At 45.6% G+C, this 26,553-nt stretch overlaps 1 protein-coding gene across 1 annotated transcript in view; it reads right to left on the bottom strand.

The window, feature by feature from the left end:
* The window catches only part of LOC108296365 (double-stranded RNA-specific editase B2), a 407,953-nt gene extending 384,506 nt beyond the window's left edge, over positions 1-23,447 (bottom strand). The window contains exon 1 of the mRNA XM_017518833.2: positions 23,019-23,447. Coding sequence (XP_017374322.1) covers positions 23,019-23,118 — 100 coding nt within the window. The 5' untranslated portion in view covers positions 23,119-23,447. The remainder of the gene's footprint in view (positions 1-23,018) is intronic.
* Positions 23,448-26,553: the final 3,106 nt, after the last annotated feature.

Genomic DNA, 26,553 nt, shown 5'->3' on the forward strand with positions numbered 1-26,553 from the left:
ACATTCAGAAAATACAACAGCTGATAATGTTTGAAGCTGCATTTAAAGCTGATGTTCTCAAATCCATGCATGAAAATTCCTCCGGACAAAGACCTGAGTGACAATGGTGACAATGACTGTTTTCTTTTTATGACTCAGTAGTGCTTATCTCCTGACACACAGTAATCGCTCAAAACGTGTTTTATGCAACCTAGCCTAGCAGCAATGCAACCGCTTTTTATTATGTAACAATTAATATTTTTTGGAAGATTTCACAGAGCTCTAGCAGGCAAAAATTACCTCGTTTGGTGGCCTCCATTTTACATAAAGGTAAGAAGTTACGAGATGTATTGCAGAATTGGATTTTTTTTTGTATGCCGTCTGCATGAGGAGAGGCCATGTGGAAGCCTGGGGCAGGCGCTCTGTGTGGTGTTCTCAAAGCTGGACGGGCTGTGGCTGGGGGTGCCACCCGGGAGGATTCGGAAAGCCCCTCTCATTCTACCCAGAAAGCTCTTCCAGTGACCGAAATCACCATTACTCTAACTGCATTGGTCAAAATGATTTTTCCTGCTAACATGAACCTCCTTAGCCCTGGCAGCTGGTTTTCATCAGTCACGTGCACTTCCCTGTGAAACAGTCCATCAAACCATTTCCACTTGTCAACTAGCTGACATCGGATTTTAATAGCGGCCAGTCCAAGAAAAAAGCATAGTTAGGAGACTGGTGACGGAGCACCCTGCGCCATCAGAACTGAGTTGGCAGACGCTGGGCACCTGGAGGGTGCCGTCTACACCTGGGCTCCACGAGGGAGGGTATCGCTCACACCTGGGTGCTGGGAGGGCACCACCTACACCTGGGCGCTGGGAGGGTATTGCTCACACCTGGGCACGGGGAGGGGCCCACACACACCTGGGAAGGTGTGGGTAACGGAGCAAAGGCAGACCTTGCAAAGTCCCAGTCAGCTGATCTGTTTCAGAAAACCTTAAGTGGATCCTATGCTTGGAATGAAATCCTCCATTCCCTGGACTGGCACCCACCCACCTTACTACAGAACTGTCCTGTCTGCGTGGACAGTCTAGGCGGGCAGTGCTGCCCTCAGGTATTACAGTGGGATGGGTGGGGTCAGAGCTTGGTGAAGGAGGCGGAAAGGGGGGGGACTCTTGATGAGTACAAACAGAGCTGCCTTCCATCGCTCAGTGGGTGTAAATGGTCCCAGCAGGGTGCTGCAAGACTTTCTCACATGGGTTCCAAGGGGTTTCAAAGAGCATTTGCAAAGCCGCAATACTCTTCTGTTTGACCAAAAAGCAACGGGCAGAGATTGTAGTGAACCTCAGCACCTGGGCAGCAGAAGTCTGTTAAGCCAGCGCCTTGGCCAGGATTCCTTCTGCTGCAGCAGCTGGGGCCCTCCCCGTGAAGCACCACGCTCCCGTCCCATGGGCACATGGAGAGATCAAAGCCACCCTTGTCACTTTAAAGCGAATCGTCAATGTAGTGCATGTCCTCTCTTCCTTGAGGACACAGAGAGCTATGTTGGAGAACTCAGGCCACACACGTACATAAAATGACATCTGCCCTACAAGTGTGGGTCAAGGTCAGCATGTCCGGCACCCCGTGGTCTACCGAACAAGCTTCCTGGAGCTCTGGGGGCAAAGCTTAGCTCCTTGTTTTGAAAGCTTAACTCCTTGTTTTGCATGAAGAGACTCTATGAGTTCACTTAAAAGATGTTTCATCGCTTCAAAAAAGATTTGATGGGAAAACATGTCTAGAAAATTTGAAAGGAAGGTACTCCTTGGACTGGATTGGTACTAAAACAAACAGAAACCAATGGGCATTTCAGCAGTTTCTATTTAAAATTGGACACCAGGATCTGAAACCAAACAAACAAAAACCGATGGACATTTCAGCAGTTTCTATTTAAAATCAGATGCCAGGATTTGGATGATTGGAGTCAGCGTTCCTGTTGAATTGCGCATGGGCGGAGGAAGGCTGGAGGAGTTAGATTGTGTTCACAGCTGGTGGCGTGAAGCACCGCAATGAACCACGTGTGAGTGTTGCCATCTAGAACCGCATGGGGACCAAACATATATTCTTAAGGGTAATCACCAATCTCTTTCATTTATTAAAAACCAAAGCTAAAATAATTCACCTAATGAGCGGGTCTAATCTGCACGGAGCCTTTAATTCGTTGGTCAAAGCTGGTACGCATCTAAACCAGCCAACACCCATTTATGCCTTTTTGAATCTGTGCAGATGTTCAGAATGTGGAAAGAGTCTTCTCTGTATTCAGCCTGAATGGCAAAAGCCTAAAAGCTATGTCTGGGTCCTAATTCCCTTCTTATGTTTCTTATTTAAGTAACTTTGTTTTGTTTTTTTACATACATTCCCTCCTCCCACAGAAGGTAGGAAGATCGATACTCGCCTTTGTGGTCCTGTCGCATCCGTGTCTGTCTGAACCACAGGAAGTGACTCCACGAAGCCCGTGGGCACGTTCAGCTACCCAGGTGTGCCTTTTCAAGCCGACTCTCCCTGGACAGCCCATTGGAACCAGCTACTTAAAAGCCACATGCTTCAGTGACGCTTAACAAGGGGCTTCTATAATCACAATAGCCGATTAGTGATATCTGCTCTTACTCTTTCCTAAGTCAAATAATTATTTTCTTTTTGTTGTTTGACATCCGGGCTTGATTGCTTTTATTATAAAACAAGAAGTCTCTAAATCCTATGTTTTCCTTATTGCCTTGGCTGCCAGGAAGCTCAGCACTTTATTCAATGCTCAGTGCTGTAGTCTTATTTCCCGATTTTTCTATTCTATCTGGAGGTGTATTTCCATTTGCAGAACTTCATCTATGCTTTTTATGGTAATCTTATGAAATTCTTTTTGGAAGTAAATAGGGTTTGAAAATGAAATAAAAGTCAATAGGTGTATTTTTAATATTTGGGTTTTTTTTAATCATACAAATAGATTTTTATTAACTAATTGAGGAACTTTCAAGGTTAATATTAAACATGATTAAAAAAAATTGCAGATGAAAATCGAGCCACAAATCTAGGAAATGCAGGAATGTTTAAACTAGAAACCCAGCCAGTGGCTCAAAATCTGCTTCTCACCAGTGTTTCCCCGTCTGGCCTTATTCTATTATCTTACAAAGGAAGAAAATAATATGCTAGTTCTTATTTTCACACAGTTGAAACTAAACCCATTCATTTTAAGCAAAAAGAGCAGGTATTAGAAGTACACAGAGCATTCCTGGAGTGGCCAGCCGGTGTAGCTGAGGAAGCCAGGAGGCTCTGGAAGATTCCAGAGCTGTCTTGCCGCACAGGGAGGCCGTGGCCTCCATCACCCCTGCTCGCCCTTCTGCCCCAGCTGCTGGTGCAAACTCCGGATACTCTTCCGAGCAGCAGCGTGGCTGCAGGGAATGCTGGCTGCAGGTGGTGCTGTGCACGCTCCTCTCCCAACTGCTAACCTGGTGCACCCTGAGCGTTCCACAACGACTCACACACAGCTGCTGGGCACACTCCCCTCCCGACTGCTGGGTCAGTGTGCCCCGCGGCGTGTCCCGACACGACCCACGCACACTGCTGGGCACACTCCCCTCCCGACTGCTGGGTCAGTGTGCCCCGCGGCGTGTCCCGACACGACCCACGCACACTGCTGGGCACACTCCTCTCCCGACTGCCAACTCAGTGCACCCTGTAGGTTCGATCACAACCCATGACACCTGCTGAGCTCCCAAAACACATCGGGCAGCCCCTGGGGCAGCCCCAGGTAGAAAGGTGCTTTAGGCTCTGAAGAGCCTGAAAATGAATGCTAAAACTAATCAACATTTGTCCGATATGGCTGGAGACAGTAATGGAGAAAGTGTGAAGGATCTAAAAGTAGTATGATCCTTAGACAACAGACACTTCAAAGTTAAAATTGTACATCACTTGGTAGCCAACTCCATTATGAAGCAGCCGGTGAAAGTTCTTGATATTGTGAATTATTTGAGTGTTTCCTAATTTTATTGCCTTGATTGCTAATACTAAGTGAGGCACTAACGCTGGAGGAGACCAACAGGTGCAAACACAGCAGCAGCAGCAAGTTCCTGTTTCTACCGTGATGAGAAAACCTACCACGGATCACAGGAAGGGGATGGCCAGGGCAGAAACTGCAAATATGGAATTAAAATCACTACACTTGGGGGAGACTTACACTTGGTCTCACTTTTTTGATGCTGGAGCTCTTCACACGCTCCATGTTCCTTGCCTGTGACTTGGAGGAACCATCCAGAAGGTGGTCCCCCTCACACGTGCGGATGGCTGGGCTCCACCTGGAAGGGAGGCTGTTTCCTCCCAGTGTTCTTGGGCACCTGTGGCCCCACTACCCTGGGAACACTGGAGGAATGAACATGCTAGCCCCCAGGGCTCACCTGAATGTCATCCTTGCCCGTCTGTGTGTGCATACCTCCATGTGAGTCCACAGTCGAGTCTCTCTGCAAAGGCTGGGCTGTCCTGTACCTCCTGCCCCGCCACCATGTCTGGGCATTGCCCCTGTGGGAGGAATGAGGCCTGGAGGGGTGTTTAGAGATTGTGGCAGGAAACACAGCCCTGAACCTTAAAGTAGGGGTCAGGGTCTGCACAGCTGCTTGACCTGGGAGGCAGTGGGAACCAGTTAACAGGCAGAGGCCAGACCCCCCAGTCGTGTTTCTGGCTCTGCCCTCCCAGGTGGAGTTCAGGCTCTGGCTTCCAGGTCCCAGACTGAGGTTCTTGTGGCCAGGACTGTCCCTGAGCCTCTTGGTGAGACTTTGCCTTCCAATCGTAATCAATTCCGAATTAAGAAACTTTGGAAATTTACCTTGATTGTAGTGGGTGGATTTTCCTATTTTTCTGAACTGTATAATCCGCCCAAAAGTTTACCTTTACCTTTATTTATTTATTTATTTATTTTTGAGACAGCTGGAGTACAGTGGCACAATCTTGGCTCACTGCAACTTCTGTCTCCTGAGTTCAAGCAATTCTCCCACCTCAGCCTCCCAAGTAGTAGCTGGGATTACAGGTGTGTGTTACCACATCAGGCAAATTTTTGTATTTTTAGTAGAGACGGGGTTTCACCCTGTTCAACAGTCTGGTCTTGAACTCCTGACCTCAGGCGATCCACCCACCTCAACCTCCCAAAGTGCTGGGATTACAGGCATGAGCCACTGCGCTGGGCCGCCTTTACCTTCTGTAACCTCCCAGGGCACTAGAGTCTTGTCTCAGACACTCTATTCTCTTGCTCTCCAAATTGGGGTCCCATCATTTTACACCACTGATTCTTCTCACATTAAGTGCAACGTTTCAAATCTTTGGATTTCAGGAAAAAATGCCTTCTAAATTGAACACATAACATATAATACTACAGAATAAACTAATTTGTCCCTTAGCTCCATTGAATCAGAAGCATTTTATATGGTGGCCTTTCATTAAAAAATTGCTAAAAGAAACAGCACCAAAAATTGACAAATGGGACCTAATTAAACAGCTTCTGCACAGCAAAAGAAACTACCAACAGAATAACAGACAACCCACAGAGTGGAAGAAAATATTTATCCCAAAAAGGTCCAGAATCTATAAGGAACCTAAACAACTGGAAAAGATCAAACAACCCTATTAAAAAATGGGCAAAGGACATGGTCAAACACTTTTTCTAAAGAAGACATATATGCGATCAACAAGCATATGAAAAGCGTCCAACGCGACTCATCATCACAGAAATGCAAATCAAAACTGCCACGTAACACCATCTCACACCAGTCAGAGTGGGTATTACTAAAAAGTCAGACGATAACAGAGGCTGGCAAATCTATGGAACAAAGAGAATGCTTATACACTGTTGGTGGGAATGTAGATTAGCTCAGCCAATTTTTCAAAGAACTTAAAACAGAACTACCATTCAACCCAGCAATCCCATTCCTCAGTGTATACCCGCCCCTCAATAAATTGTCCTGCTTAAAAGACACATGCACTTACACGTTCATCACAGCACCATTCACAACAGCAAGGACGTAGGATCAATCAAGGTGCCTATTGATGGTGGACTGGATAAAGAAAATGAGGTACACAGACACCACGGAATACAATGCAGCCAGGAACAAGAGTGAAATCATGTTCTTTGCAGTAACATGGATGCAGCCAGAGGCCGCTATCCTGAGAAAATTAACACAAGAACAGAAAACCAAATACCTCATGTTCCCTCTTATAAGTGGGAGCTAAACACTGAGTATTCATGGTGACAAAGATGGGAACAACATATGCTGGGAACACTAGAAGGGGCCGAGAGAGGGACCAGGGTGGAAAACTGTCGGGTACTATGCTCATTACCTGGCTAACAAGATCACACATCGAATCTCAGCCCCACCCAATTTATTCAGGGAACAAACTCACACGTTAACTGAATCTGAAATAAAAGTTGAGTACCCCCTGAATCTAAAAAAGAAGTATAAAAAAGTGAGTTAACTTGCAGATGGCAAAATAAATTGCCAAAAGAGAAATCTTGGGGAGGTCTTTAATTTGAATATTTAGGGAGTACTTAGTATTGTTTCATGGAGGATAGGGTACCTAACTGTACGGTCTGCTGCCTGGTCGGAATCATCACATGTGAAGTGGGACATGATTTCTGCTCCGAGCCACAACACAGGTACACGTGGGTCCTCCGGGCAAACGTGGATATGTGGAAACCCCGTGGTGGAACATTTGGAGGAGTGGGAAGCTCACTCAAGGCAAATTTTGGGGCAGCAATTAATGTCATTTGGAAAAAGAGGAGGAACTGGTATAAACGATGTTTATTAACGTGTGTGTGCCTGACGTCCTGGTGGCACTGGCTCACTGCGATGCTTCTGTCTGGGAGGTTTTCCAAACGCAAAGGCACCCACCACCTCTCCCTGCACAAAGCCACCTTGAACATGCATCTTCCCATTGCTCGGTGAAGATGATTTCAAAACAGAGAATCCAATTGTGGAACTTTATAATGAAGAATGCAAGAAACACAGCTGAAAGCAAGGCCAGCACTTGTCTGAAGGAAAGGCAGGAAGAGATTAATTTAGCAAATGTACACTTCCAGCTCAGGATTGCCTTCCTCTGCTTGCGGGGATGTCAGCAGAAAGAAGGGCCTGGGCCCCGGCCCCGGCCCCGGCCCCGGCCCCAGCAGAGGAGTTAATTCATCATCACCAAATTATGTAAATAATTCAAGTCACTTTAAAAACATGAAGGGATAAAGAGAAGAATATGAACCAAAGTCCTGCAAGAGGTGACATTTTGCTGTGTGTTTTCAGATAAGACCAAACGAAAGTTGATGTTGACATAAAGTAATTCAGAAAGAACAAGTATCAGACAGACTTTAAAAGCACCAGCTTACTAACGGCATGTTTTCTATACTTTCCATTGTAGTTTTCATCTAGAGGGATCCTATTTATACTAAATTAGCTGGGCCTTCTGTGTGTACATGCATCATATGTCGTGCAGACACACACACACACACACACACACACACACACTGGATACACTGTTTTAGGCACACAGATTGCAAACAATTTCTGTTGGAAGTGAGTTGGGACTTTGCATAGGAAGGTATTTTACACATAAAGAATTGTGTGCATTATTGCACCAGCAGTGAAACTCACAAAAGACCCTTTAAGCAAGATGTACAGACACCTTGTGTGGCCTCAGTGTAACACATAATATTGTTTCCATGACGTGTCTATTCTGGACTGAGCTCTGAATCTCAGGGACACTGCGTTTATGCTTTCATCTACCCTCAGCCCTGGCCTCGTCCCAGCCCTTGGTCAGGGCTCCTGGGGTCCACAGAACCGACTGGAGAGGGGTCTAAGAAAATGTTTCCATCCACACCCTTCTCTAAGTTCAGTGGCATGAGGGGACCTCTCATTCCTGGTGATCAGGGATTAATACCAGCCCATTGTAAATAAAACGCCACCAAGAATCGGGGATTTGTTTACTATGTTTAAATCCCAGAAACCCTGCCTGTAGGTGTTTATGTAAAATAACTTTATAAGTAAGCTTGGGAACAGATGGGAAGAGCTATTTTAGTCAACTTGCTTGTCATGAAATTGTGTAGACCATTTTACTGTAAACCCTTTGTTACATTGTGGGAGTGCTACAATGTTACAACATGTTTCCTTGGGAGGGTCGCATTTATTTAACCCTTAAATTGACATCTGCAGCATCAGTCACTTAGAGTGAGTTCAAATGTTCTGGCTACTATTGTGCATCCAAATTCATTTCTGTAATCTACTTTGCATTCATTGACTCCCTGAGTTTAAAACAGAACATGCACGTTCACCTGTGGCACGTTCCACTGTGTTTTACCAGCACCAACTCTGAACTAGTTAATCTAAGCAGTGACTTTTTGTGTATGCAGGCAAGTGGATGGGGGTATCCTCTACACACACACACAGGGACACACAAGAGAATGCAGTAGGTCCTCATTGTAAATCTACACACGCAGTAACCAAAAGCATGAATATGAACCTCATAAGTACACTTTGTAATTTTCCAATTTAGTTCCAGGGTTTTACTGCATGAATCATGTGGTGCATGCAGTTGCGATTCTCGATAGCACACTGGCTTCCTATTTTTTCTCTTTTTCTTTTGGGAAATAGAATTAAAAATTTCCTCACCTCTCATCTTAATTCATTGCACTCCTTAAAGATTTTTACTTTGTGCTGGAATAATTATTTTGGAATTCAATGTATTTATTATATGGGTATCTGAAAAATGAAGATGTTTGCATATCTGAAGTTAGTTCAATGCCCTCTATGGTTTCCTTTAACCTTCAAATCAAAAAGGTGTATCACTGATGCCACTTAAGCAAAAGCACAGTGGATTGTGTCTCTAGATGCATGTATATTTGCCTATGTCCATACACATGTGTACACATACACATGCACACACAGGTGCACGCACACACGCTCATGACGGTGTGAGCTGGGCTGCACACAGCTCAGCACCTTCCTGGAAATGGGAGTGGACGCCCCTCCTCAAAAGGCCCTTGTGTATCACTGTCCCGTGACATAGCTTCTGTGGCTGCTGCTAACACACCGTTCCTCGGATTTCTGTCTTAAGAGCAACATGGAAAAGCATCTTTTCTAAGTGGCAATTAACTCTACATTGTCCAGAGGACATCTGCTCCTGAGTTTTGTGCTCCTGTCCTCTGGGGACCTGTGCTCTCCCGATGGCCTTTCTGAACCCTCCTGTTCCATTCCACTCCAGGACCTGGGTCCCTTCTTAAGCAAAGAGCATTGATGGGTGCATCCGGCTTTCTTGGGTAGCCACTTAACATTCTTTGGGCCCACTTCCCTAATCCACAAGACAGAGACACCGTCTAGTTCATACGTTTTAGGTCCTTTCCCTCCCCATAAGAGAGTTAAGAAGCAGGTCCTACCCAACCTGGCAAAAGAGCGTCAGCGGGCGGTGAGAACGATCCACCTGCCACCTCCCTGGGGACAGCGGCCTTTCCTACAATCACCGTGGTTCTCTCCACCTTTCATAGAAATGGGCATCTTCCAAATGGCCAGGAAGGGAGACATCAAAAGGCGAAATGAAATAAAACCACTCAGCTTTGAACGACCCCATTAGAGGGCACCGCGTGGCAAAGAAATCAAGAGGCATTTTCGCATGTTCATTGCAGCCCTGTGTACAATAGCAAAGACCTGGAACCAACCCAAATGCCCATCGATGACGGACTGGACAAAGAAAATGTGGTACGTATACACCATGGAATACTATGCAGCCATAAAAAATGATGAGTTCGTGTCCTTTGTAGGGACTCAGATGAATCTGGAAGCCATCATTCTCAGCAAACTGACCCAAGAACAGAAAACCAAACACCACATGTTCTCACTCATAGGTGGGTATTGAACAATGAGAACATGTAGACTCAGGGAGAGGAGCATCACACACTGGGGGCAGTTGAGGGGGTTAGGGAGGGACAGTGGGGGTTGGGGAGGGTGGGGAGGGACAGTGGGGGTTGGGGAGGGTGGGGAGCAATAACATGGGGAGAAATGCTGGATATAGTATACACCTAAAGTAAAATAAATAAATAAATAAAATTATAAAAAAGAGAGAGAAAAAAAGAGGCATTTTCTGGATGTTATTTAACCTACTCAGAGGCTAGTTCAATTCTACAAGCATTTCTTACCTGTGGAGACACTGCAGTTTCTCTAGCAGTGACACTATGGGATGAAGGTGGGATTTATGAATTTTCTGGCCCTTACAGAAGTTAAGATAATGTTTCTGGGAAAAGGGCGCTCATACTCTAACCTTAAGCTTTAGTTTTCAGAAAATGTTTCCAAAGGTGAGTTTCTGTGGTTTTCCCTGTCATGGGCTGAATGGTGTCCCCCCAAAATTCACACGTTTAAGTACCAACTGCATTTGATGATGGGGTCTTTAAAGAGGTGTGTAAGGAAAATGAAGCTGAAAACAGAGAGCTGAAAAGCATGTGGCCAGGATTAAAAGTGTGTGCATGCACCTGTGTGTCTGCAGTGTCGGGGGTCTTTCTGCTGCGGGCTTTTTGGGTGCACCTATCTCTGTGTCTGGCCCACGGAGAGCCGCGTGGTGGACGATTCTTGCCTGACTAATTATTCTAACTGTTAAGACCTGTTATCCGTACCCCTGCTGGTGTTGAAGAACCCTCTCACACGATCAGGTGAAAGGACCCTCTCCCTGAGGACCAGGGCACATCTTCTGCTTGGTTTGTCTTCATTCCCAAGTGCCAGATGCATCAAGCCCCCAAAAGCACCTCTGCTGGAGCCAGTCCCTCAAACCCCAGCAGCCTCGGAGGCTCCTCGTGTGCACAGTACCAGGAGGACCTGCCTTTCATCCTGTGTCACTGACAGAAAGTTATGATGCTGTTCATTTCTACGCCCAGGGTCCCACTATGCTCTCTGCCTCCGTGAGCCACAGCCTTACAGGGGTGCAGTCCTGGAAGAGCTTCAGGTCCCATTGAACAACAAAATAAGAACCATAGCAAAGAAGAAATTGGTCAGCTCTATATTCAAAATGGCGACCCTAACCACATCTACGCTTTGTGGGAAAGAGGCTGTAACCTCAGAAGGGGCTGCAGAGCTTTAGTAAGCAAGGGTGTGGTCAGTGAGAGTGTGGACAGCCATGATGCTTGATGAGTGGCCACAGGGGCTTGCTGTAACCTCTCCACGCCATCGCTGTAAAATGAAGACAATAAACATCATTTTTGTGGTGTTGGGAGGATTAAATGAGGCAATGCACATGGAGCGGTTAGAACAGGATGAGGGCTCAGTAAATACTAGTTATTCATCTCTAGTTCTTATCGCTTGAGGGCCAAATGGACACTCAGCTAAACGGGTGCACTTCACTGATGCATAGCTGCCTGAGCATGCAGACCCCGCAGAGGAAGAGAGTCCCAACTAGAGGAACCTTCCAGAACACGACTGAGCACACGGACCCCACAGAAGAGGAGTGTCCCAACCAGAGGAACCTTCCAGAACATGACTGAGCATGCAGACCCTGCAGAGAAGGAGAATCCCAACCAAGCAGAGGAACCTTCCGGACACGTCCTCCCTGCTAACCTCGGCTAGGTTAACGTGCTGTAATGTAGACACATCCAGTCTCAGGAACTTTTTGTGCATATACTTTTTCCTGGGATATGAGTAGGGGCCACGTTCTGACTCCTGAACCGGAGTGAGCTCCGTGATGTCACGTGACCGAGACACACACGTGGTTCAACTTACTTCTTCTCCATCACGTGTGGGGCCTGATTCTGACATGAACTCAGACTAGAACGTCATTCCTTCCTGCAAAAATACATCAGGGTAAATCGCAGCCATTGCTTCAAGGTCACATGAAGAACACTCGAGAGTGAGTCCTGCAGCCCAGAGGGAGACACACCCAGGACCCCGCAGTGGAGGAATGGCACCCCAGGGTGACACCCCTCAGCGGAGGAACGGCACCCCGGGGAGACACCTGGAGAGAGCCAGGAGTAAAGACGTCTGATTCCAGGACAGAAGGCAATGCACAGCACTCGTGTCTGAAGTTTGAATGTTCTCAGCCCCAGACGCGTGTTTTGACATTAGCGGCAAGAACTCTGACACAGACATTAACCTTTCGAGAGGTTCGGGCGACGCTGTCCTGGGAACACCAGGGAGAGGAGTCCCCGTGCGGGGGGCGTGAAGGTCGTTTCCTCAGCCACACTGGACTGCGTGTACAATGTTTTCACAGCAGAGTACAGGTGCCTATACCAGAGTTCTACTGTGCACAATTCATCATTTGCTATGCGTGAATAGGTACACACAGCACACAGCATTCAACATACTGATTTCCATTTTAGCAAGTCACATTTTTAGTTTCCCTGATGTTCAAGTTTTGAGAGATTACTAAGTACTACTAAAGATAAGTGTCTCTGCCCAGCTTCTGCAGCCAATATTCCTGTGGCAAAAAAGACGAGCCTGGGCAAGTAGCGCATATTACTAAATTTACTTCCTACAGTGCGCTTGGGGTGCGGCTTCCACATGTGTCTCCTGCTTAGCGTGTATAAGAGAAACAGGCAACAGATGATAGTTTAGATGAGGGATGACAGATCAGTAAGACGGTAGATAGAAGGATAATAGGTAATAGACGTGATTTTAAAGTTACCTAATAAGATTAGGAAGACCAAGAGATATGCTGCCTACATAGAAAGGAGGCACCACTCACATTTGGTGACTGTCACCTTTTCTGCTCCCTTCCAGATATCCGCATTACGGCATGGACGTGGTGCTGCCAGAACCTTATGTGACTCTATGGATGACTCTTTGTAAATTGTGTGCGACAGATGAGTGCACATCCTACTTCATGTGACCTCCAGGCACAGAGGTGCTGTCTGGCCATGAAAGATGCCATACTCCATTGAAAACCAGCGTCCTCTGTTTCCCTGGCTGCCGCGGTTTCCATGAGACAGGCAGGTAGCACTTGCCCTCAGCTGTCAGAAGCCAGAGGGGCCTGGGCACCTGGGCTGTGCATTCAGGAGGGAGGGGTGTGCTTCTCCAGGGAGACCTCAGGGGTAGAGGAAGGAAAGCGAGGGCACTGTCTCCAACAGAGACCCCAGAGAAGGCCAACCACATTCACATTTGCGCTCTGGCTTTTTTAGAACTTGTTCTAGAGCTTCTGTTCCCACTTAATCTCCACAACGCAGCACAGTGACGGACAACGAAAGGTGTTACGTCGATGTTTGCTGAAGGGACAGACTCCAATTTACATGACTATGACCCGAAAATAAACCAGATGGTGCCCTCAGTAAACACAGGGTAAATCTGACAATGAATTCTTCAACAAACATGCATTGATGGTGCACAGCGAGGCAGCCCCTGTGCTGATTTCTGGGAGCACTGAGTTGTGTATCGTGGGCCCATTTTTGAGAAATCCCAACAAGGATGGAAGCAACACCGGCACCCACCCCCGCGGGTGTCACCACAGAACAGGAGCCACGGAAGGTGCGCTTCCTGCTAGAGTCATCGCCCCAGAGGTGGCTCATGGAAGCCATCCCTAAATCCTACTCCACACTGATTGCTGCCGCGTGTAAGCCACTGCAGCTCTGCCCGTCTCTCCACAGTCTTCCCCGAAAAGGTTCCCTTCTCACAGAATGTTCTGATGATTTCTTTAAGAAATTCTTATTACAAAATGCAATCAATTGTCTCAGCGGGTTTTAATTGAGTAGCTATTATATTTTGATATTGTAGAAAGAATAGTAATGTTTGAACCTAAAGGGGTCTATATTTTAATGGTTTAGTTTTATAAAGAACTTTCACTTGATATAATAAAGGAACTACAACAGAAATCTGGTTTTTGTAAGACCGTCTGATGATAATTTATGTATATCCACAGTGTTGAGATCACGGAGGGTTGTTTCTGTTCCCTGTTTGGATTTCACATGTGTGCCTCTGTATCTCTATGAACAACAGGAGCTCAGGAGGAAGGGCCACGGCCACGGCCATGCCTTTTTCTCGTGCCACTGTGGCTCTTTGCCTCTCTCATAGCAGGCACTGGAGACAGAGTTACACATGAATAAATAAGACTCATGCCAAATACACGTTTTATCTAAATACATATATAATGTTTAAGGCAAAGTGGCAAACAGAGCAGAATTGGATAGCATGCACCATACTTTGAAATCAAGTATCCTTTCTGTCTTGGTAGCCACAAAAATAAAATGTAAGAAAGATGAACTTTAATCAGGCACAAGAAGAGACTCAGAAATTAGTCTTTCTCTCTTTCCTTTAAAATCTCTTCCTACCAGTGTTGTTCTTATTTCTCTTTTGTTTTATGATGTAAGAAAATAGATTATTTTTTATTACTGGCAAAGACAAAACGATTTATTTCATTTGGTGCGAAATACACAGAAAGGGAGACTTTAAACAATGATGTTTTGGAATTTTTACAATCAGGCAATCACTGTGTCTCTCCATCCTCTAAAGCACAGTCACAAACCAACATTCTTTTTCACTGCCTCCCAAAGAACTTGTGCTCTCAGAGGTTATGATTCCTTTCTCTACGTGAGTTTTGTAATGCTTGTGTTAGACTGCTCCTGTTCTGGAGCTGGGGAATCTTTTAATATTTCAATATTCTCTATTTGAATAAATACTTTTGGGCTTCACCTCTTGAGCCTGTCATCCCTCTACATTGCATGCATATATTAGACATCTGCACAAACACACAGGTGCACATGCTAATGACATGCATTCTATTCATTACCCACATACGAGAGCCCATGGCAGGATTTAATTTCCCTGAAGCAGAAATTTGATTAAAAACTCAGGTGATTACATAAAAGTATATGAACTCTCACATTTACACTTAAAAACAAATACCTTTATCTTCCTAAATGCTTAAGCAGTAAATATTTCCCCGCATTTCAGTCGGTGCTGAATATGTACCCGTCTGCAGTTCCTGAGAGGGAAACAGTGTAAGGGTGTTGGAAGGGCGCTCTGCTACACATCCAAGCTATGACACTTGCAGAGGCAACAGCTTTTGCCCTCCGCGCATCACTCAGGCTGTCAGAATTACTGCACTCCTCGTGCTACTGTCTTGGAGTTTTTTCAAAAGCTGCTGCTTGTCCTAGTACTTTTCCTACCACTCCAGCAACGATGTTTACCTCAAAATTATTTCTTCAGAAAAAATTAGCATAAAATTATTTGATTTTTCAACATTTCTGCTTGAACCATATAATTTGGATTAAAAACTCTGTTTAAATTCTCTGAGAATCTGGATAGTCTTTTAAATGTTTCTCTGTAGTATTAATATTTAGAATTGAAGCATAAATAAAATATCTTTGTGCCTGTGGTTAAATTAGGCTACCTATGTTTTTCTTTATCTAGGGAATAGTAAAAGGTATTTTTTTTTAAAAAAGAAAACAAATCTTTTGCAGATTCCCAAATTTATAAAAACAATCTCTTTTCTAATTGCACACATCAGATAGTGTCCGGGCTTGTATATATTTTATGTTTCCATCCTCAGGCCTGAATGCAGCGTAACACAGAGGGCAGGTACTTCCCTTAAGGACGCAGCTCTTTTCAGGGCCATAAGCCCAATGCCAGTGCAGCATCTGTTCCAGACAGGGATGAGTGAACCCAGCCAGACCTGTGGTTTGGAGGAGGTCAAAATCTATTCTTCTGATGTTTCTGTCATGTTCATTAAATTGTATTTTTTTCAAATGCAATTAAACTTTTAGGAAATATTGCATGTATTTTAAAGAGAGGGCATTTTTGTACTTCTGGTGGACTTAAACTGATAAAACCCGCTTTTTGATTAATCATTATTGGTGCCCTAGATACAGGCTTTGAACTCTCCTGCTATGGGTCCCAATCGTGCTTCTTAGAAACAGCCAGGACCTCCACTCCTGTTTGGTTTCACCCATAAAAAGGGATTTTCAGGTAGGAGTAGGCTCCAGTTTCTGAGAACTGAGTCCCACATCCTATTTTAATACCACCTTTGAGACATCGTATTTGAGAAATCATGTAAGACATTACAAAATGATGAGGCAGAGCTTCCGTCTGTCGGCAGCGGGAAACAAGAATCAAAGGCTTCATCTCAAATAAATGGAGCAGCACAGATTAATTAAATCGATAAATTCTCCAAAGCACATCCTGGTTAAGGGGTTTAAAGGAATTCTTTCCATTATGTGCCAATCACCTGAAGGTGTTGAGCCATCATTCCGGCCTGAGATTCACTCCATCTACTAGAGACCCTAGAAAAGGGGGCTCCCAAATAGACTGTGAACAATGTTCATTTTATTTTTGATCCAAAGGCAGAACAACAGCCACAGAGAGAAACCCGGATCTGCTTTGCAAATGATCTGTTGCTGGCACCGTTAAAAAGACACGCAGTGATGAAGGTGGTCAGCTTTGAGTTGGAGGTCCGTGCGAGTGAGCCGGCGTTTAACGCTAGACATGCTAACTACCTCTTTCAGCTCTGCACCGCCACCGCTGTTTCTCTTTCTGGTCCGTGGGACGTTTTGTTCCTACACGGTGTGGAGAGGAAAGTGGCCCCGTTCCGCGTGAGGCTTCAGCTGTGTGAATATTTGCATCAGAACGGAATCAGCTGCTCCGTGACACAAACACGAGGGTCCTAGTTGCCCTCTGCCTTGGCAGCAGCTCAGCGAAGCCACCCTCAGTCCCACAATTTTAAGTGTATACAGCTCAGAAAAGCTTTCAAAAATTTCATCTCTTAGAGAGTTGAAAGAAATTTCATTAAAATCGAAGTCACCTGAGCATTTATATCGTATTTCTCTTCAAACTTAAACATACATGCTACTTTTCTTTGTTTAGAGGAATGCATGATTTATTGGACACTATTTCTTAAGCATCAAATCCCCTCCTTAATGTAAATATGGAATTTAGACGACCTGTCTATGTTTTGAGATTAAAAAAATTAGTAGTAACTATTGATCATTTTTAAAATTTATAACAGATACTAATTTTCAACATATACGTATTTTATAACCCAAAGAGAATTTACCAGCCATTTTCCTGCCAAAAACCAGAACTAACTGTATTCATTCACCATCAATAAAATAATACAGCGTAATTATTTTGATGCCCTTCCTATCCAATATCTATGACAAGAATAAAAGGTGATTAAATGTCCACAGTGCATGTGGAGGGCCTGGGAAACTCAGATTAACTCTTTATTTCCAAATAGAGATCATTCTTCAGAAAAGTCTGCTATCTTTGCAAGTGGCCAGACTTTGAGGGCTGGAGCGGGAGACTGTGGAGCTCTCAAAACACAGACGTGTCAGTTTCTAGGTTGCTAATATTTGGATGTGGTTTCTGGAAAATTAGATTCACTCATAAATTTGCTGATGGAGATTCAGAGCCGGGCGTTGCTTAAACAATGTCAGCCAAGCGATCGGATAAAATAGTCCCGTCCTCCATTCCTTTTAAATCAAATAAATGAGTAAATAAAAGCCCAACTTTAACTGCTGAACAGGGAGGTCTTGACACTGCGCTAGTAACCTATGCAAGCAGAAGAGGGGTTCTGGCTCCAAGTCTCTGAATTTCCCAATGTACCCCTCCCTTCCTGTTTTCTTAAGTCTCTTCAGAGCACCTTAGCTGTCCCTGTGAACCAAAATTTGTGCACGCATTCTTTCTTCTCTTTTTGAATATTAGTAATATGCCTTTATTTGTTATTGGTACATTCTTAACTCAGTTATAATATCTTAAGAGCTAGGAATAAACAGTCATCTTTGCAAAATCAGGTATTTAAGAGCATCTGTTTCTCTGAGCAGGGGAAAACTTTTAATTGTAAAGACAGAGGTTAATTCAGTTTCATTCTATTCGCAAATACTTAGCAACATGAATCGGGCTTCTTGGCCACACACCAGGTGGGGTGCAGGTGCGTGCTGCCTTTCTTGAGTTATCCTATAACCACAGAGGCGGTGTCAACATGCAGTAGTTTGAATATTCTGTGAAGGGCAGCCAGGCTTTTCATAGTTCACTTGGCATTCATTCACCTTTATTCATATGTTCTCTTTCAAAATGGCAATAAGTGCTTTTAAAGTCTTGCTTACAATGTGGAAAATTATCCTTTTAGAAATCTTGTGAGCTTGTAATTCAGAACCAAATTTATAGCTGCAATATCTATTTTGATATAATATTCTTAAATGATAAGAAGAGTATTACGGTTAATTTTGGTTTTAGAAGTTGTCCAAAACTGTTCATATTGCAAAAATACGGGCATTAATTTTCCACTATTTTGGAAAAAGAAGCAACCAGGTATAAAAATTACTTAAATATTTCAGCTGTCTCTACTGTATATATACATATACACATACACAGTAATAGACATGTATATATAAGATATGTATGTATATATATACTATATACATGTATAGTTTTGAAATTGAACATTAAATGACTTTAGGGCATAAGTTATCTTTTCATGTCTCAAAAAATAAAGACGATTTCCTTTTCTGTGTTTCCTTACATAATGCTCTTCTGGGGGGGTGCTTCCGCAGGAAGCGAGTCACCCCTGTTTAGATATGGATACATGAATCCCATATTTTTATTCTGCATTCAAACTCACTCATCATCTCTAATGCCCTTGAAGCAATCTCAAATTACTGTTATTACACGGGTCACTAGAAACCAGAGGCACTAATACAAATTTTTTAAAAAGAGAAAGGGAAAAAAAGCACCACACAATTAGATGCTGGTTAACGGCTGAATCAATTTGATTTTATCACCAAATCCAGCCCTTCCTCTCGAGCTGTCAGCCAGCGAGATAAGCGGAGGGTGTGGGGCTCCGCCGGCCGCCTCTCGGGGCTGTGTCCCTCGCCGGCCAGGGTGACACCGGTACGAACAGCCGTGGCACTGCAGAGGCTGAGGAGCCCACGGCCGCTCTGCCCTCATCCTTAGCACAATCTTTCTATTTCATTAATTTTTCATGGATTTTCATTTCACAGCAAGCCGGCACCTGCCATCCATCTGCTCGACTTATTTTGTTCCTTTAGCCAACTTTTTATTTGCATTTCACAACATTCAGCAACCTGCCGGTTCTCCACGCCTTCCCGTGACTCATGGCTTTACTTTTAGAGAGCTCCCTCATGCTCAAAATGCATGTTCAAGTTGCTAAAACTCTGTATAACCAACCATGCTAGAACAATACCTGAATTTCAAGTTAACTTATTTTGCTGTCAAATGCCTCAAAGAGGTGCCCTGTGCCCTGTGCCGACCCGGGCGATGGCAGGTGCTATGTAGCCAGTCACTCCCAGAGCCCCTTCCCCTTTCCCGTCTGTGAAGATTGACACGCCGCTTCTAAAACGCCAGCCTCCAGTGCACCTTGTGGAACCAGCTGATTTTGGATTGGTTCTCAATCTATTTGCAGATACGTTTGCCTTGAGAGAGCCTTTTTCAAAGAAACTTCAGTCATTTTACACATTGTACAGAGTAATGGGCAGAAGATTAAAAATGTTTCATTTGCAAAATGCCTTTTATGTCAATGGAAAGCTTCTTTTAGAAAAAAACGCATTCACAAAAGAAAGAAAAAGATATACAAAACAGAATATCTGCACTGTTTGAATAACTAAAAAATTCAAGAAATTCCTCATACATATTACCCTGAAGTTATCCCAGGGTTCAGAGATTTATTGGCATATTTTAAAGTGATTTATTTTTATATAACATACTGTTTTGATGAGTTCTGCCTCTTTCGCTATCTGGTTGAACTGATACTAACAAAAAATTCTTTAAACATTTTTCTTTTTTTTTTTTTGTTAAAATGTATCCTTTTATGATACTTACACATTGAGTTATTTTCTAATACAGGCAGGTGTTACTCTCTATAACTACATATATGGATTTGGTTGTACACAATCACCTCGTGCAATTCTACCAAGAAATATAAAATAACTTGCAATCTCTTGGTACTCTCTGTGAGAAATGAACTCCATGGGTATTTGGTGATGGCAGGTAAGAGTCTTCGTAAACTCCAAGCACTATTATTTTCTGAACGGCTCTGAATGAGGCAGGCGCAGGACATACTGACGTGTCTCATGTGTGTCATGGGATATGAACCTTGCTTTGCCATAGATGTAAAAATGAGAGAGGTTTTCCCTGTCCTTCTCATAGCTTTTCTTTTTTAGCAGCTTGTTTTTCTCCCATAGAAGAGTCAAATGTTGGCAGTTTTCATTTACGTGAAACATTTAAACCATTTATGAATAATTTCTAAAAGAAAGTCCCTACTGAAAAACAAAACAGAAAATACAAAACTGTACAACACTAGGTCCCAGTAAAATAGCAGAAGTAGGATTGATGTGTGGGGAGACATATTCTGAGAATCTTCTTTAAAGTTTATCTGAGAGAGAAATGCAGGTTCCTGCCAAATAATACCTGAAAGTCATATTCTGTGACCAAGGTAGATTTTTTTTATTTTTAAAGATACACACAGCTTCCTTTGTGGCGTGGTAGCAAGAATATCATTACCAGGAAGATGGATTGTACTTAATGCAAGTATTGTGTCATGACCACACTTCAGCTGTAGCTACGGCATGCTTTATTTCAGAGCTCACAGATCATTTTGATAAGAAGCAGATCATGCCAAAGTCACTCTCAGAGTGCACATATAGACAAGGAACCACATTTCATCACACTGGGAAACTAAAAGTTATCATGCATCTTCAAAAATGATTCTTGTCCCTTAGGCTAGGTGGAAATACACATCTCACGGGCAACAAGGTCAGAATGTATCTTAATGTCTTTATTCCCCTATAAAAAGAGCCTTTACTTTGTGCTTCCATCAGTGTCTTCAGTACCCAATAGAGCCACACCAGAATTCCTTAACAGTCTCATACACACATGGATTTTAAATTGTGGCAAGTACAGAGTTTTAATATCAGGTAAGCTTAAAAGTTGAGGTTATTCTGTTCTTTTATGGTTGTTAAGATTCATGACAATTAGGACATAATTTAAACTAGCCATGGTTTTTGATAAAATAGAAAAAACAACATCTGTAATAACTGTGTATCATAGATGAAGTGATCGATTCCCAGTAAAATGCAAATAATTATTTAGCGTGTCTCTTTGCTGGCTGTGTCACCTTTTAATTTGATCGGGTGCATCTACATGGTTACGTTTCCCCAAAAATGGAATGTTTAGCGATTTGATTTGACTTTCCTATCAAGATAGCGGCCGGCAGGTGCCATGGGAAATTCTCCTGACACCACAAATCTCTTCGTAATAGAAATCAGTGTACAAATCCTCAATGCCCTTTCCCGCTTTAATTTTTGTCTATGAAAATTAAGGGACTTGATATATTCAAAATAGCCAAGGTATGGTACTATTTGGTATACGAATTTTATTTTGAATTGCTAAAGTTAAGTTTATAGCAAACGACGTCTTTCTCCAGATTCGCCTTTTTCTCTTAAATTGAATACTTTCTAAGCTAGCACGACTGACATTCATGGCAAGACAAGTGAATTTGGAGAAAGGCTGAACTTCCCACCAGTTTCTATTTCTATAAACTGCTTTATTGTGAACTATTACTCCACGTTCTTCAACTCTAAATATCTAAATAGACTAAGCAAAAAATATTGGGAGACGTGAACACTTGAAGTATAGAGATGACACTTTCTTTTTCCCTCTTTTAAAAGTCGCATTCATTATTCAATCTGGTGACTTTCTCAATAGCAACGCCACTTTGTGTTGGCATTATCTTCAGAGGACACTAACAGGTCTGTTTCAAAATGATAATTTCAAATGACAAAGTGCATCGCAAGCACACACCATAGCAGCTTGAGAGTTAAAGGAGAATCAGAACATCAACCCCCTCCTGAAACCAAAGGCTCTGAACCCTTTAGAGGAAGTTGTGGGGCCCCATACCCTCCCCGTGGTCCTGACGTTCGGTCATAGTCAACGACTGTTTGCTATTGCCATTGTGCTTCAGACTGTCTGGATAATTTCTATTACTGGAGGAAGCAGTAAATGTTCTGGTGACAGAGGGCACACAGGAAATAATGGTCTGGTGGAAACTTGTCTCAGGCCAATGCAAAGATGAGAATTCTCCAGGAAACACGGACAACTGCAAACACATCTAACATTGCCTCCTGCTTTCAAACAGCTGGCAAGGCTGATCAACGCTGGCTGTGTTTTTCCAACTGTCTTTACAGTTCTACATTCCCTTAAAATACCGGCACATTTCAAATCATGCTAAGAGCTGAACTTTCTCCTGCAGGCTCCCCAGGAGCTGACAGTAACCCAGGTTCCTCTCTGGGAGAGAGGAGGCGGCATGAGAAGGATCTTTTCATCTTTCCGTGGCACCGGGCGTCGCTCACAGCGGAGCAGTCGCTGGTTCTGCACAGCCCCGGTGTGAGTGCGGCCCTGGCTAACTTCGGCGCGGCCCAGCCCCAGCAATCTCATAACAAGGCGCAGCCTGGCAGTTTCTCAGCGGCAACTGTCGCCAGCTGCTTTTCCTGCTTTCCTGCTTTGCAGGCTTTTTTCCCCACCACTAACAAAATGGGATGCTTCTTTCTCGTTCCAAGGATTCGTTTCTGCTTATTTCTCCGAGGACGAGCCCTAAGTTCTCTGTAGGTCCCAGTGTTTACAAAACGACGGGTGTCAAGGACTCAAAGCTGCCAACCCACCTGGGGAGGCGGCCACGGGGCTCCGCCCGCCCCTGCCTCGGGGACAGCTGGGATGGGGTAGCCCGCGCGAGGGCTCGTCCCCCGCTTTTGGGGACGCTGGCTTAGGTGGGTATTTCCTTTGGCCCCGGGAGGGTGGGAGGCGGTGCCAGCCCCGTGTGCGGCGTGGGGACCGCGGGGTCCACGGGGGGCTCCTCGCCGCCCTCTGTCCCGGTCCCCCAAACGTGTCACTGAGTGAGGCGCTGCTCGCTGTCCCTTCTGCGCGCAAAGAGCCCCCTGACCACGGACACGGGGATACAAACGCCCGGCGCCCTGCACGGAGGGGCTGTCCCGCCAGCGCCCCGAAGTGAAGTGCTCAGAACAGACAAGCCCGGAGCGCCCAGCAGAGGCCGGGGTGGACGCAGGGCCGGCGCCGCGCGGTCCTTACCTCTGCGCTTGGAGCGCCGCCGCCTCCTCCTCTTGGACTTGCATTTGAGTTGACTGTTCAGCCCTCCGGAGCCTCTGCCGCCCCCCAGGACCGAGGCCATGGCCGACACGCAGTCGCGGAGCCCGGGGCGCCTCCGGCACCTGCCCCTCCGCTGCCTCCTTCCCGCCGCCGCGGAGCTTCTGAGGCTGGAAACCGGGAGCGGACGCTTCTCAGGACGGAGCAGGAGCGCGCGCCGCGTCTCTGCCTGTCTCTCCCGGACGGTTCTCGGCGACCTGCTCCCGCCGGGCTGGGCGCGCGGGGCGGGCGGCTCCCCGGACCCCGAGGGCGGGAAGGGCGCGGGCGTCCTGAGCGCTCCCGGCTCCCGCTGCCGCCGCCGGTCTGGGCTCCGGGCTCGGGGCGGGCGCGGGCGGCTACTTTTGCGCCTCTGCGAGTTGTTTGGCACCAGCCACTTTGAAGCCGATCGCGCAGGGAGCTCGTCGATTTGCTGCCGCAGCGTCTCCTTAGATCCAATCACCGCCGTGGAGGCCCTGACGTCAGCGGCGCCCGGCGGCCTCGAACTAGGCTCCGGCCGGAGGCAACGCTCCCCGGGAACCCGGGCGCAGCGCGGCGCGTCCGCGGCAGACGGGCGGCCTCCGGGGGGCCGGGAGCACCGGGCTCTGCGGCCGCGGGACGGCTCGGCTCAGACACAGGGACCCGCAGCTTTTACGCAGTTGATTCACGGCCGGGCTCCCCGGGCCTGTCTCAGAAACGCGGAGACGGGGACCGAGGCCGGCCGCGCCCGCGGGGCCGGGTGTCCTTCCTCAGCCCGGTGCGGGGCTGCGCCTGCGGCTTTGCCGTTTTCTCCTTCCTCTCTCCCCCTCTCTCCGTGTCCCCGGCCGTTTCCTCTGCAACACAGAAACAGACGGAGGTTTCGGGATCTCAGTCTGATTCTTACCGTCAGGAATTTCATGTGTTGCTTTATTTAGGAAACAATGACACAAAAGGAAGAGAGGGCTCTCATCGGAGAGTCTTGTTGCCAAATGTAATACTTGGATGAAAGAAAGTAACATCTACAAAGAGGTGCGTTGCACATTGAAATGGTTATAAGCAATTTTTTTTTTTTTTCAGGAATGGCCTATGTTTCAAGATTATGACCATGGAGCCCTAGAAGACTTATGTAAAATATAAAGAGGAATAAAATCTGGTAATCCTCATTGTATCTTGCATTTAAATGACATCAGCTTATAATAGTCATGATTTAAAAAAAAAATCCACTGTAAAATTCATTAGCACATATGAACGTGTTGATATAAAAATGGCACACACATATTACTGTTATTCACTGCTTCATGTGCACCGTTTTCAAGCTGTTTATGGGCCTAGAAATTTCCAGATAATTTTTATTATGAGAAAAAATCCCTCTGGGAAACATTGGAAATAATTGGGATGTTCCTGTGTTGTTATGTGGTGAGCTGATAGATAGCAGCTCAGTTTTCATCGATAAGAGAGCATAAGACATTTGATTTCAAATCTTAACTCCACTGCTATGAACCTTGGGCAAGTTAAACCGTACCTCAGTTTCCCCATCTGTAAACTGGGGATCACAATGTCACCCACCTCATAAGTTCATTCATACTTGTGAATCAGTATCAACCAGTATAGACAGGAACGGGCACATATTAATAACTCTATGATTGTTGTTTTCCAGCAAATAATTTGGAAAGAATGAGCATGTGTTACAGATAGGCCTCAGAAAGACAGGGCTTCTGTACTTTCCTTTCAGAATGTTGAACTGTCTGGCCCAAGTCAGACTGAGGACCACCATCAAATCAACATCCTTCTTCAGTGCTGGGTTCCCCAATCCTGTTCCCAGAACGGTACAGCTCGGCCCTGCTGATAATTTGCAGCCAGGGTTGAGAAGGCACATGACCTTCCCACTTCCTCTCTGCAATATCTGAGGTATCTGAATGTTAAACTACATCCAGAAATACAGCTCTAGGACTCTGCCTGTGAAACTTCTGAGCTTCACACAATACGCCTGCACTCATCCAAAGCTGCCCTACTTCTGTGTCTGCAGAAAACCCATCGGGAGGTGCAGTCACCGAAGGAGGGTGCTTAGAGAGCTTCACAGACACACACAGCCCCCGCGAGGCGGTCCGCGCTTATGAACGTCCCCAGGAGCTCCATCCTCACACGGAGCAATGGTGTTGTCTCCAGACTCATATACTCTGACCCTTGTTTCACCCAAAGAGCAGATGTGGTGGCTGGAAAGTAATCCTTCTCAGTTGTGTTTTCTTCCGATGCTGGTGGAGTGAGGAAACCAAACTGAAACCTGTCTTTGAATACTGACTTTGGACTCTACTTCGAAAGTTAATTAAGAGCAAAATTTTAGCAAGCCTTTACATTTCTTGAAGTTCCTCCAATTCGCTCATTTTTGTATAATTTATGAAAATGCTGTTTCCACAGAGATACATGCTGTTTTCTGTGTTTTATTTATTTTGCATAAGACGATGCATAATAGATGAGAGTAGGGTGACGCGTTTGTTTCTCATCACAGAGGGGCTTTCAAGAAGAGGCTGGCAGTGGCAAGCACGTGAGCTCCAGCGTGGTTTCCAGCTCGTCTCTTGTTGCAGACAGGGCTGTGAGTGAGCAGTGCTGGGAAGCTGCCATTCCCCGACGAGCCTCCTCCCCTCCTGCCTGTTCCCACAGTGCCTCCGTGCAGCTTGGCAGCATGCAGGGCTGAGCAGCCGTTGGAAGAGGCTTCAGGAGCAGAAGCCAATCTCGCCCTGTGCCCATCAGGAGATGTCGCTGTGGTGTCTCCAGCTACTTCACGCTGTCTCTGCTCTTCCCACAGAACAAAGCACTGGCAGAGAGGCTGCAAGGAGGAGCCTGGCAGCCACAAGGCCAACAGCAACCCGGCGTGAACCTGTCAGCAGGGGAGACGGGCGAGGCACGGAAAGGAGCCCTTGGCTGGATGGGAGGGACAGTGCCGCCCCCGCAGTGAGTCCCATACCCGAGTGGCACGTGTGTACCAGAAGGAGGAGTTTTCTCAATCACGGCCAGAAAGGTCCTCCTGTTGGACTTTCTCAAAGGTCCCCTGACTCAGCGTTGCTCTCATCAGTCCTGCAGTGTTACAGGTCTTCTGTGTGATATTTTGCTTCACTGTCTGTCTCTCCATAGATCACAAGAACCGCAAGAGGCAAAACCACGTCTCTCTGTGGCTTTGCCACTGTGCCTGCACTGACCTGAGACACAAGCATGTTTGCATGGCACACGCTGATATTTGCCACTGGGGCAGTGCTTGCTGTGCTCAAGGTGTGGTTCTGTGCTTGAATTTTATATGACTGTCATGTAATGCACAAGACCTCGATGACGGCATGACAGAAACAATATTCATTTTAGAGATGAGGAAGCGGAGGCTCAGACGACTTAGGTAACTTGCTAGAAGTCACACGGGTTACTAGTCAGGACTCACACTCAGCACATCCTAACTGCACAGCCTAGGGTTGTTCCCGCTCTGCCCTGCTGGTATTTTACCCTGCAGTCTGAAATTGGT

Source organism: Cebus imitator, unplaced genomic scaffold (genome assembly GCF_001604975.1).
Source record: "Cebus imitator isolate Cc_AM_T3 unplaced genomic scaffold, Cebus_imitator-1.0 Scaffold707, whole genome shotgun sequence".
Taxonomy (NCBI): domain Eukaryota; kingdom Metazoa; phylum Chordata; class Mammalia; order Primates; family Cebidae; genus Cebus; species Cebus imitator.